Raw genomic sequence first — 14,121 nt, 5'->3', positions numbered from 1 at the left:
TATCAGTCATAGGGTGTCATCAGACACCCTAGCTTTGCTGAAATTTACTTCTTTGGCTGTATTTTCTTTGACCGATAAATATTAAGAAAGCTCTAAGTTTTTAGTGTTTTGACGTTCCACTCCATTACTATTCTTTACTCCAAAATAAATCCTAAAGTCTTGCTTACTACTGAACTTTTACAGTTATCCAGATCTTTTTTTCTCCCCCATTTCATAAAAGGAAAAAACACGTTTGGTATTCTCCAGACATATGTTGCTGTCTCCACTTAAATGTCTGGCAAAAATACTTGCAATTAGACCACTTATTTCACAAACTGCTTTTTTTCAGAATTGGTTTATAGTCAATTAATTCCCACAGCTTTTATACATTTAAATTTTACTTCTGGTTTTGTTAGGGCATTTCAATTTCCAGAACCACATTTCCGTGAGCTTTACTGCTTTCAGTTTTGTGTTCAATATTGCTGACCTTAATGAAAATTGAGGTTAAATGTACCCTAACTTTGCCATATAATCTACTGTCTTCTCCATTTATGTAACAGTGGAACCTTATTTTATTTAGCATAGGTTACAATGTACCTTCATTTCACTTTGATTAGTTTTTTCTTGCTGTTCACTACTGGTCTTGTTTATTCAGCAGACAAAGCTGTACTACCTTTTTTTTTCCCTAGCAAGTTGTCTTTTAGGCTCAAATTATACGTTAATTTGATTTCCTTTTCAGTGGTGCTTTAAGCAATTGTAATAGTGATCACTGAAAAAATATTTTATTTGGAGATTTTATAATTTGAATCTTTTTCTCAAGGAGCAAGAGTCAAAACATTTAGCTCCCTAAAGCTACAGATGCAATTTTTACATTCTTTATTAGCAGTAATAAATTGCTACTCAGCTCTTCAAGCTGTTCAAGTTGGAGTCTGAATTATCATAAAGTAGTCACAACTTCACATACAATGTCATGGTTCCTTTAACCAAACATTTGTAAGCTGTGGATTCTGTCCTGGCCTCGTGGCATTTTATGTAGCCATCTCCCCACGCAGGTAGGATATTCAGCACAGAGATGCAATTCCTGCTTAAATAAGGCCGCAATTGTCTGCTACAATCAGTGTTACTCTTCCCATCGGTTCAGAAGTGGTGTCATTGGATGGATGAAGTTTAAAGCGACAAACAAGCAGAAAATTCATTAGGCTCGTGCTGGGGATCAGATGTCCCTCTGTGCCAAATATAGGCAGTACTAAGTAGATATGGATTTTTTTACTTCCTGACCGGCAGATGCTAAGTGCATCAAATGCAGCTCATAAATCCAGTTTCTACTTCCTGCTTCAGCAAACAAGGCATATATCCATTTGGTAAGATGTGTTTAAGGCAATTAGGAGAAAGAGAAGGAGGAAGTGGCTTCAGTGTTTATGGCTGTTAAAAGAAGAAAACAATATTCCATATAATGGGCCATTATGCTTTGTATTTTTAAAAGCTATTCTTTTCTATCTATATCTGTTTGTCAACACTTGTAAGTATGATTAATTTTGCAGTAGCATTAGTTCAAACACGTACCTAATCTCACATGGTTTTTTTTTCTGTGTTTGTGCATATACAGACAACACATGTCCCTGTGGTAAATACGTAGATATTTTACACCTGATTGTATTACAGAATTATTAATAAGCTATGTGCTTGTTATTAAAGTGATATTGTTGGTGGATATTTTGCTTGAAATAATTAGATTGGCAAAGTTTAATCTATGTATGTTGTAAAATATTTTCCAAAATATCTAAACTTACTATCTCCAAACCATCCCCTGAAAAAGTGTGCCTTCTTCATACACCAACCAGCTACATTTTGTAATCAGTGCAACTGATTCAATGAAAATAACGTAGTTTGAAAAAAAATGTTTTAAATCATTTTGAATGCAAGCTTATTAAAAAAGACAAATATGCAGTTTAATGACTTTTGCTAACTTTCCACTAATCATATAAAATTGTTCTTATCTAATGGATTTGTTGTCTGTTTCACTGCAGTAATGAATAGAGGTATGCGTTCTCGGTTACAAGATGTTGTAAAGTCCATTTCAATCTCGAAATGTTCCAAACCCAACAGATTTCACTTTCCCATCTTCCCATCTCTATAAAGCTGAGCTTATTTTGTTCTTAACATTTGCCAGAATTTTTGCCTTTTGTAGTGAAGGAGAAGTTATTTAAAGCATGAATAATAGCACCTTTTTTATTCGTGTGCAAATTAATTTAATGTAAATTTAATGAATTTAATGCATTTAATGTAAATACATGTGTGTAAAATGTGTAAAACGTGCATTTTAAACAAAAGGACAAAGCAAACAAAATGTCTAGCAGTTTTCTTTTGAATGCAAGCTTAAGATTTGCTGTCAGCAATAAATATCCTATATTTTTGTAGTAATCCTAAAGCATAAGTGGTTGCATTTTTCTTCTACAGTAGTCTCACTAGTGATACTGATATGCAGTCTCTATCAGTTATGATTTTAATGTTGTTGTTGCTGACAGTATTCTGCTGTTTGATTACTGTGGGGTGTAATTTCAAAATGTCACTGAGCTTGCACTTCGGGCTCCCTCTCACAAGTCTTCATATATACCAAAGAGGTGTTGAAACCAAAATGTTCTGTATGCAGAATGAGTATTCAGGTGTAAACTACTGAGATCTGTGGGCTTTCTAACACGTATTTCTGTATTACAAAACTTCCTAATTATATTTGTAGGAAAAAAATCAAACTAAATTATAAATATTGTTCAAAATCTCTGTTTCACTGCAGAGACACCAACTGTGTTTCCTGAAAATATCAAAGATAAAGAAACACCAACACCAGTTGAAGATATTCAGCTGGAAAGCTCTATTCCTCATACGGATTCAGGAATTGGTGAAGAACAGATGCCTAATATTTTGAATGGGACAGACTTGGAGACCAGCACAGGCCCCGATGCTATGAGCGAACTGTTGTCTACTCTGTCTTCAGAAGTGAAGAAATCTCAGGAGAGCTTAACTGAAAGCCCCAGTGAAATCTTGAAACCCTCATCGTCGATATCCAGTATCAGCCAAAGCAAAGGCATCAATGTCAAGGAAATACTGAAAAGTCTCGTGGCAGCCCCTGTTGAAATTGCAGAATGTGGTCCGGATCCAATCCCTTACCCTGATCCAGCTCTGAAGAGAGAAGCTCAGGCTATTCTTCCCATGCAGTTTCATTCATTTGACAGGTATATGACTGGATTCATTATTTTGTATTGATTAAATTCAGAAGCTTGAAGGATTTTTCAAGCACTGTTATTCTTCTGTTGTTTTACATTCAACTGTTAAAAAATGTCTGAATTACTTTACCTTTTCTTTTTCAGCAAATCAGACAGAATTGATTCACTTTGTTTTTCTTTGTCTGTGGTGAATAAAAACTAGTTCCAAACTAACTGCAAAACAAGCCTGTTTTAGAGAAATATTTTTGCAGTAAAATCTTTTTTCCTTTAAAAAAACATTTTAGTGAGGAGGGAGAGTAGTATCTGCTGATACAGAACAGATTGGTTCTTTCAAAGGCTTAAATCTTGGATCCATCATTGTGCTTGTTTCCTAGTATTGAGATACTTCAGCCATGGCAAATGATTTGTATAGTTTTAGTGGAAACCAGATTTAGGTCTTTAAAATGGAAATACGCTCAAATGTAAGAGTTTAAAAATGAACTGTTAAACACAAAAGGAATTCTTTTTCTTGGTTTTTGGGCTGTGGATTCCAAGCTTCTAACAGGAATAATTTACATTATTAGCCCATCTCAGTTATCACAATTTCACTTCAAGGTAAAATGTGCAACTGACAACATTCTTCTAGGAGAAGGGTAATCTGTTTTATTGTGGGCTCAATCTTAACCCATGCAAAGATTTAACTCATCTGCTGATGCGATTAAATTTTTGATACAGCAAGATTCCTGCAGTTTCTTCATAATTTTTTTTTAATCTAAATAAAAAATAGGGGAAATAAAACTTAAAGATATAGTAAAATATGTCTCAAAACTTACAGCACAGTTGTTAAAAAAATCAGTTCCTCCTATAGCTACAAGAAATAAAATTCTGAAGGACAGGACAACTGAAACAGCTAAGTTATGATTTATGAGAAAAAAAAATCCATCTGCATTTACAGAAGACCTACAAAAATTTCAGAATTGTCTTCATTAAAGTCTTAAGAAATAACAATATGCAATCAATGTTTCCAGCATAAAGTAAACAGTAAAGTGCAAGAAGATGCATGAGAATTTTGGAACAAAAGTGAAGCACTTTTTCATCATGAATTGCATAGAAAAGTGGATGGCTTTTGTCTGTATGTATAGATTAGTGCAGAGGCTGCTTTTCTGAAATAATTCAATAAACAATCAGCATCTGTTGTAACAAAGAAGATTGGATTGAGATGGGAAAAGTGGAATGCGCTCTACTTGCAATGAATATCACCCTTTCTAATATTATTTTGGATCTTATAGCCATTTCAGAGGAAGCTTATTTAGCAAGTGCTTCATTAAGAAGATATTTCTTGTTCATCAGTCTGCATGTGTTGATTTTAGACTGACTTCAATGTGAAGAGAAAAATATTCTTTCCTTTCTGGTCAGGAATTTTTCTTTCGTCCTGTGTGAGGAGCCATCATATTCCAAAATTTGAGAAATGTCTTTCTGTACATTAAGGAGTAAAGAAATTTATGCTGAATGCAGAATTAATAGCACATAACTGTAAGCACAAAAAGGTTACTTTACTGGAACCTATTCAGTTAAATTTCTGCCTTGGTCATTTAAAAATTCAGATGTTTATCTCCATTCAGATGTTTATTATTCACAAAATGCTAGAAACCTAAGTTAACATGGTGGCATATTACCTCATCAGATGTCCTTGTAGTCTTTACAGGGAACTTAACATCAAAATGATTAGAGAGATGAGTTTAAATTCCTGAAGTACAGCTTTATTAAAAAGCTGTAAAACATTAAAACACGGAGAGGGTTGCAGCAGGTTGACCACGACCTCTGTTTTTTGTGAGCACTTCCATTAGATTCTTCTTGAAACAAGACAGCTGCTTACATATTGTGAACATCATTACAGATTTTCAGAAATAATTCTGTAGAATTATGGAATTGTTTGAGACATGCCACATGTCCAGAGTTTACACGTTTTGACAGACATTTCATACTTAATAGGTTCACTCGGGACTTAAAAGCTTTTAGATCTCTTTCATTGGTTGCTTTGTTTACTTGTTCTTATCTGTCCTCTTACCCTGCTGTTGTTACCTGTACAAACTGTACAGCTTTATTTGTATCTTAGTAGTAGTGTATGTTGTGCCACAGCAGCCTTTGATATTATTTATTTCTTCAGGAAAAAAAAAAACCACAACAAAAAGAAAGGTCGTTGTTAAAGCTGAGAAAAAAAGAAGATCCATTGTATTAACTTTGTTAGCATATTTTTTTCACTTTAATAGAACATGTTGCTATCTGATTTTGTTGAGTGAGGTAGATCATACTTTTAATTATAACCCACAACTGTGAAAGCAACATTGGCAGATTAGGGCAGGTCCCACAGGCTCAGGAAGTGTTAGATTCTTACCTCCACAAGTAAAGGGACATTACTGAGCTGTTGGCATCTTCATAAAAACACTAGTGTTCATAGCCCAGAGGACATCAACTTGCTGTTTGGACCTCATGGCTGCATCCCTGAAAGCTGACCATTGTTCATGCATTGTTATCTGTGTGCTCTGCTCATGGTTTTAAAGTACTGACATGAATTTTGCGGTAATCTCTAGAGGTAAAATATTGGTGATTTTTTTGCTTTTCTTTACAAAGTTGCAAAGGAAAAGCAGATTGAGATCCCAACCCTGAAATTTTCAAGTGGGGGTTGAAAACAAAGGTTGTTCAGTAATAATAAATTTAATTACATTGTTTAGATTTAATTAAAATACAATTTCAGAAGCCATTATGGCTTTTAGCTTGTCATGATTTATGAATGTTTTCTGTTGTCTCTACTGTTTTAATCAGCATTGAAAAAAATGAAAAAAGTTACAGGTTTGTTGTTTGTCAGTGCTTGTTCATGTAAATAGACCTGTGTTTACTGGTATAAACAAATAATCAAAATAATACATGCTTCATATTCCTTAGAAGATAATGCTATGCCTGTGGATCATATTTTTGAAGGTTCTGTTGCTGTAGTTTATGCAGCTGTTGGTACTTCATTGAACCTTGTGGCCACTGGTCATGATTATCCTCTCTGGGAAGAATCATGAGCAATGGAGTGTATTGTTTTGCCAGGTTTTATTTGTTTCAGTTCAGGTTCTTTGTTAGCTTTTATGAAATATACACGGTCATTCTGTATTTATAAGCAAACCAAGATTGCAGAAATGGATTTTTCAAAAGGTACTCATAGTGATTTTTATTATTATTATTCATTTTATGTTTACATTTGGATGGCCACGTATCTTATAAAAGAAGAGTTGTGGTAATAAATAATTACTAGAAAATTAAGAATATCTTTGTTGTTTTAAAGGCTTTCGTTAGCTATAAATGCTCATTTTATATGCAGATAAATGACACATGAAGCAAACTCCAATAAATAGCATTCTAGTTAAGAATTCTTTTTTGTCATTCAATATGATGCATTTTGCTCTGCACGTTCTTGCAGTTGTGCATTGCTAAAATGTTCACAAAAGTCATTGTCTAACATGCTGCAGTGCATTCTTAGAATTCGTGCAGTTATAAATGAAATATAAAAGCAGAAAATGTGTCCAACATGTTTTATCGAGCAGGACTTCTGTGCAGTTAATGTATGCAGCCGTTCAAGCACTATCGAATGTAAATGATGAGGTGATATTGATGAAAGGAGGGGATTGAGGTCTCAGGGGGCGCTGATGACGGATTGAACAGAAGCGGCCTTGCCCCGAACGTAACTCAAGTCTGTCGTCTTCACTGCTCAAAGCCATAATGGGAGGTGGCAGTCTGAAATGAGTTGCCACGGCAAAGAGTATTATTTTTGAAATGCTTTCACACAAATCACTAGGCCCTGCATACAACTTAGTTTCATGCTTTAATGTCATCAGGAGGCACAAATTGGTGTGTCTAATTGTTTGCCACCTGCCAGCAAAATGAGCTGCCAGCCAGCCAGACGGGTTTGATTGTCTGTCAGTGATTCAATAGATTGAGAGTGACAACATCAAAAATTTCACTTCAAACTCTGGAGCTCTGAGCAGCTTTTCAGAGACCTCTTCCCCACAAGTGCTTCTGGACAACTGCATTTTTCAATTAGTTTTCAATATATTGCTGCCTTCTGCCTCATCTGTCTTAAGGTAGCTGTAATTACATTATGAGCTATATAAACAGATTTCTGGGGCACGTGAGCCCAGATTCTCAAAGTTATGACATGTCTTTTAATGTCAAACTGAATTCCTTGAAAACAGCATCCGGGATGACATTTTTAGAAGCAAATACGAAAGGGTTATTTCACCTAGATTTGCAACTAATGGGGCATAACTCACCAATAATTCCTTTGTGCATTCTCATCTTCCATCTGACAAAAATCAGTATCTGTTATTGACTTTAGGGTTTGGGGATTTTCTTGGGTTTTACTCAATTTGAATTTGTCCCACTAGACAAACCACTAACATTTGTGAATTCATTTCTGATTCTACCCAGTAATGCATTCTAAGGTTTACATTTTTTTTCCATTCTACTTAATTTTCTAGTAGAGAGCTGTTAGAACAAAGCTGCTTTTGAAACTGAGAGTGCTCTTGGTTGTACCTACCATTTATTATTTTTTCAAACTTTGACACTTTATATATATTTTCTGTACTTAGCAGAATTATTCCAATAGGAAGCATTCTTGTATAATCCGAAAACACAGTTCCTGGAACTGAGAGCAGTTATTTTTCTCCCTGTTAAATACCTTGTTCATCTTTGATCACGACTTCATCATTTTCTAAATTGAAATACTATGGAATTTTATCGTTTAAAAGCTCAATAAATTCTTTACAATTGCATTTTATATATATAAATATATATATATATTGTAATATTTTTAGAGACCCACTTCTGAATTATTTTAAGCTTGTTTTTTGTTGATGGTTGTTTTTTTGTTCTCCGTAGAAGGTCTTAGAGGTATCTGGGGGCTTCCTTGGGCTTAAAGCTATTTATATGATAGAGAAGGTGGACATTTTGTGAAACTCAGTCAGGATACATGTCCTGTCAGATGGCACAAAGAAAGAAGATATTTTTTAAGTACATTTAAATAGATACCTATGTTTATTATATGTAGATTATATTTGGAAGTATTGCTCAGAGTCTCTGTGTTTTGGTAGAATATATATATATATAAAATTTTACTGATCAACAAAATGGGAAAAAGACAACAGCTGTGAGAAAAGAAGCACTGATACTCAATAGTGATCTGTTGTTTTATTGGTCATCTTTGGGAGATTGCTGCTATGCATTACTCCACATCAGCCATTTAAATAAAATGTCTAAATTAGTACACTACATTCCTATTGTTGTCATTAAATTCTCCAGAAAGTGATAGGTGAAAAATTGATCCTGTTTTCCTGAAAATTTAAAGCAATAAAAATAAGCTATGGATAAATACGTTTTAGTCTTCTCCCAGTAGAAAAGATTACTCTTTATAGTAAAGACTTGAGAGCTCTTCACTCTGTATTTCCTAAATTAGCAGTTAAAATACATCCAAAAGAATGAGAAGTATGGTTTCAGATCCTGTTAGACAAAGAGCTGAAGTTGCATTGTCTGTATTCCTGGACAGTGTCTTAGCCTCTGATGTACTAAATAAAATGGAGGAAAATGTGGGAGTCTACTTCCTTCCAGCTGTTCATTTAGAACAACTTCATCCTATATTTATTAATAGGTTCTAGTCAACCAAAATTTGGTATGTTAATCCTTGATTGTTTTTCATCAAGCTGTTATCATGTTCCTTTTGTTTGTCATTTAGCAATCCGTGCACAAGTAGCTCTTTCAATATTCTTCTTCTAACCTGGGTCATGTGCACCTTTTCATATTTAGTGCATGAAACTTTAGCTACAAGTTATCTGAAGTTTATGTATGCTTTATCAGGAGAAGCTAGGATCTTTTTACTCTATCATATGATTTAGTGGGTATGCAACTGATAATTGTACTGGATTTCTGTCTTGCTTTTTTACTCACATAGGTTCGTATAAAATTGATGTTAAATTTGTACTGACTTTCAGAGAACTGGTGCTTTTTATTGCTTGATTTTTAAATTTTTTTTTTACATCATAGCTGGATGATTAGATACTTTCCTCAGCCCTCGTCATCTCATAATATTTGCTTATGGTTTTTTCTTTATTCAGTGATTTTTCTGGCATTGACTGTATGACATTTTAGCTTATACTCTATTCAGATTCTTCAAACTCATTACATTTGCAGTATTTCCAGTTTCTCTATTCAGCCACGACCATTCATCTTTCATCATAGCTTTTTATCTCCTACAGTTTTTCCTTGTTTCTTGTCAATATTTTATCTTATTTTAGATGCTTTTGTTACTTTATCCTAACTGCAAGGGAGGTACGAGGGACTGCAAATCTCACTGGGGGTGAACACTGAATCTCCTGCTTGATCTGAGAATGAAAATCTAAGGCCTTCATTTCCTTGTTCTATAACCATTTCTGAGATGATTCACTTCCTTTATTTAGAAGAAAAGGAAATTTTCTTCAGTAGATTAGAAGCACATTATATAGTTTAAAATTTGGTAGTTTTGATGAATGCATTATGTAAAATAATTTACTGGACATTCAGCACTGAGATTTCATTTGCACAAGCCTCAAAGATTATATAGTTCTGTGATTTTTCCACATCTTCAGTATACCTCACATTTCCTTATCCAGTTTTTCTTCTCCGTGACTGTTGACTCTGAGTTACATCTTTCCTTCTCAATTTCAGATGAATCTTATCTTAATGCAATCATCCTAATGGAAGGTTGTATAAAGTAGGGTTCAAAATGTGGTGTTAATACATGCTAACAAACAAATATTACAGATTCAAGCCACAGTCTGAGTCTGAAAACAGGCAGAACAATGAGTAATCAGCAGTATACATTTTTCATGATCTACTGATCATGTTTATAGGCATGAAGAATGCACATAACTTTCAGAGAATTGCTAATATCTCTTTTCAGAGATCAAATTAGTCTAACTGTAGGAACAAGGTAAGATGCAGTATTGCAAACAAATTGTCCACCAATTTTGACTGTGATTTCTTCTAAAACATTTGGGAGAAGTTGCTGTGTTACGCAGCATTCTTCTGTGAAAAAGTTTACTGATGCCAGTACTGTTTTTTGAAGAGTACTTCTAGAAAACTGAAAATGATTTGTGCTGGAGGGAATATTGAAGACCTTAGTCTAGTTACAACCCCCTGCTGTGGGCAGTGCCACCCACCAGCTCAGGCTGCCCAAGGCCACATCCAACCTGGCCTTGAGCGCCTCCAGGGAATGGGCATCCACAGCTTCTCTGGGCAGGCTGTGCCAGTGCCTCACCACCCTCTGAGTAAAGAATTCTTCCTAACGTCTAATCTAAATCTACCTTCTTTCTGTTTAAAATCATTATCCCTTGTCCTGTCACTACCCTCCCTGACAAAGAATCTTTTCCTGTCTTTCTTGTAGGACTCCTTTAGCTACTGAAAGGCTGCAGTAAGGTCTCCCCGGAATCTTCTCCCGGCTGAAAAACCCAAACTCTCTTAGCTTGAGGGAAATTCTCCTACTTTCTGCTGTGGGGGAAGGAGAGTAGGGGCAAGAATATTAATTCAGCCATAAGAAGTTTCACGTATCCCAGAAGAGCGTACAGCAGCTCTAGTTTAGTTGCTGCTGCTCAGCTAGATAGTACATGACATCCAGTATTGGAGGCTTATGTCTGACCTCTAGATTGACCGGACTGATTAAGTTTGAGGGCCTTTGGATTTTAAAATTGAGAAGAGACTCGGAATGTGGATCAGAATGAGAGAGAGAAAATATACTGCTGTGCAAACTGATTTGTCTGTCACCAGCACTGAGTAGCTAAAATTTTAAGGAAAGGTAACTTGAGAACTATTTTTTTTTTTAATTTCCACTTTTTCTTTTTGCAGTTCGACACATTAATGGTGTAATTTTCTATCTAAACATTTCATGTGAATTACTAAACCACAAACAAATTCTGTAGCCATTTACTGAGGTTATTTAATGAACCAGCACTGCATGAGTGGTGTGCAGGTTGAACCAGCACTCATGTTAAACATGATGTGAATTACAATTACTTCAGAGCTAGATTTAGAATTTGAAAAAGACACTCAGAGCAACAGAATATTCATTAGTAGTCACATTTCTTTTTAGAATTGCAAACTACCTGATGAACTGAGAAATAAAATTAGTTGCAACAGTCAATTACTACTGAGCCTTTGCTGACTTTCTCATTGATTAACATTTGGGACTGGAATTATGTGGTGCAGAAGAATGTGAACCATTTTGGAATGAAGTCTGAAATAAGTTGTGTAAAACACACCTTAAAAAAAAGTCAGAATTACATACAATATTTTCTTCTAGTCCGTAGATTTCTGTTCCTTCATGAGAGAAAAATCTGAATGTCTGTCAGAGTTGCATATAACACATCTATCACATTAATTTCTTTCTTCCTTTGATATTATCTTCAGGTAAATAACTGTACATCTTTCATAAAGCTGCTTTGGTTTGATTTGCCTTCTGCTTTCACCCCATGGGACATTGGAGTGGTTTAACTGGCTAAAAGAATGTTGTTTTGTTTTGTTTTTAACTTGAAAGCAGTCAGTCATTCTATTTCACTTTTCTTGCTCTGCTGCTACTTTCATTGTTTTGCACATTTTTTTGTTCATTTTGCTGTGTTGTTCGTATGTCTACTTAGTCTCCTTCATCTGCATGTCATTCTGTATATTCACTCACTTTGTCTTATTAGTAGGAATGAGACATTTTGACAAGATTACCATGTATGACATGTCAGAAAAATGGATCTTCTTTCAGGCTAGGTTGATCATGTCTCACTGATATTACATACTCTTATGGCAGAGTTGTTTCTCATGATGTTTCTTCATAATTTTAAATTTAATAACACCTGACCTGTCTTCATGTCCTGATTCATGCCTTAAAAGAATATCAACTGCATGTAGAACATTAGTACTTGTGGAACATGGGGAGGGCTGTCCTTTTTTTGCAAAAGGAGCTGACTTTCGGTCTTAATCTACACTCTTAATAAAATAGTCTCCTAAACTATTTTAGGCTAGTCTGTTGTGTCTGAGGAATGAAGCTGATATACAAGGTCCTTGCTTTGCAATGTTAGGTGATCTTTTGGATGCTGTGAAAGATCAATGAGCTCTCTGAAGCTAAGGAGAGAGAGTTTGAATGTAGCTTCATATTTTTTTGGAAGATAGTAAGGAAAAAGGAAATAGTTTTGTAGCACTGTATCAGCAATTTAACAGATTCAAATAGGAGACCTTATAGGGTGAGAAAAATATTTTACTTAAAAATAAAATAAAAAAAGAAATGAAATAGATCTCATTCACACTCTTGTCTCACATTTGCAAGCACTAGAGTGCATGTGTTTCTAAGTCTGTGAAGCAGTCAGACATCTCATGCTTGCCTGCAGGTACAGGTCCAGTATCTGCTGCAATTACAGGTACGACATGGACACCTGCTTCTTTCTCATATCTCCTTCTTTTTAAAAAAATATTTAATTTTGTTATATATTTTTGGATTTTTTTTTTACTCTCATGGAGCTGTCAACAGTGTCATCTGTCCTTCCCCACCTCTATGAGTCATTTTTGTCTCCAGTTCTGGGTCCCTTGCTACACACATTCTTGGGCTGCCTAATGTATGCGCTATTAGCATAGGCCAGTCTGAGATTGCTGTGCGTTTCCTTCTTGTGCCTCTACACCTAGATATTGTAGGATGGTTGAGGTGAGAAGGGACCTCTGGAGGTCACCTGGCCCAGCCCCTGCTCCAGCAGAGACACCCAGAGCAGGGTGCCCAGAGCCATGTCCAGGCAGATCTGGAAGATCTCCAAGGAGGAGTTGCCACAGCCTGTGCCTGTGCTCTGTCATCTGCGCAATATTCAAATTTGTAATTCATTAGCACTAATCTTAGCTTTCCTATTGCAGTTGTGTACAAAGATGCTGTAGGTAATGAATGGTTTTAGTTTCCTTTTGAGATTAATGTAATCAGGAGATACTCTTGCTTCAGATTCACAAGACTTCTTGTGTTTCTGTGGCACTGTAGGGACTCCGCTCTTGTCAGTACCTCCTTAGTATTCCTGAACTCAAGTATTCCAGCAATCAAGTCTTTGGTTGAAGTATTAATTGAGCTAGAGATCTTTTTGTGTGGATAGGAGCTAATCTTAGAAATTTCATATTGTTACATAGCAGATTAATCTACCACTGTAAACTCAGTTTTATGCACCTGCAGCTGCCGCTATGTAAACGCTTTATATCAGCAAGGATTGTAAGAGATTATTAACAACAGAGGAAAGGAATTATTTTAGGATCACATATCTTAATCAATAGCTATTGAATTCTGCAAACTGATCTTCTCCTAATGCAAATGGAAGGAGACAGAAAACCATCGATATGCCTAGAATTACCTTTCTGAAATACCTGCTTCAGAGTAGTGTTAAGGCTATTGCTCAGAATATAGAGATGTTAGCTGGTGCTGTGATCCCCTCTGAAAAGAGTAAAGAAAAAATGTTGCTTATGAACACTTTGTGCACTGTCATCAAGAGATCACAAAAAAAAAAAACAGTTGTACATAACTTTCTCAATGGCATCACCAGTACAATTTGCATCACTAGGCTTTGAATTAAAATCCAGCAAGACTGAGGATTTAGACATGTATAAACTATATTACAGTAAAAACAAATAAAAGAAAGTAAGTTCTGCACCTTTTGATCCATCATGTGCTATCATATTTAGGTGAAAGTGTAGCAAAATAACTACCAAAGGAACTTCTACAGCAAAATGGGGCCTGATTACCCCAAATAGTTACATTTTCTTCCTACTTTATTTGGCTACTATTCTTAGCTTTAAAGAAAAATGTCTCTCTTAAATAGAAAATATGTACGTCTACAAATCTTTTTTTAACATTTTCAAGTATTAT

At 35.2% G+C, this 14,121-nt stretch overlaps 1 protein-coding gene across 12 annotated transcripts in view; it reads left to right on the top strand.

Moving 5' to 3' along the window:
* NBEA (neurobeachin) overlaps positions 1–14,121 on the top strand; it is a 486,663-nt gene that overhangs the window by 188,463 nt on the left and 284,079 nt on the right. For all 12 annotated transcript variants that reach the window (XM_021377858.1, XM_021377912.1, XM_021377833.1 and 9 more), the window contains one exon: positions 2,771–3,209. In XM_021377858.1, coding sequence (XP_021233533.1) covers positions 2,771–3,209 — 439 coding nt within the window. The remainder of the gene's footprint in view (positions 1–2,770; positions 3,210–14,121) is intronic.

The sequence above is a fragment of the Numida meleagris genome, chromosome 1 (genome assembly GCF_002078875.1).
Source record: "Numida meleagris isolate 19003 breed g44 Domestic line chromosome 1, NumMel1.0, whole genome shotgun sequence".
Classification (NCBI taxonomy): domain Eukaryota; kingdom Metazoa; phylum Chordata; class Aves; order Galliformes; family Numididae; genus Numida; species Numida meleagris.
The sequence above is the reverse complement of the archived record's forward strand: the minus strand, read 5'-3'. Positions and strand labels throughout refer to the sequence as shown.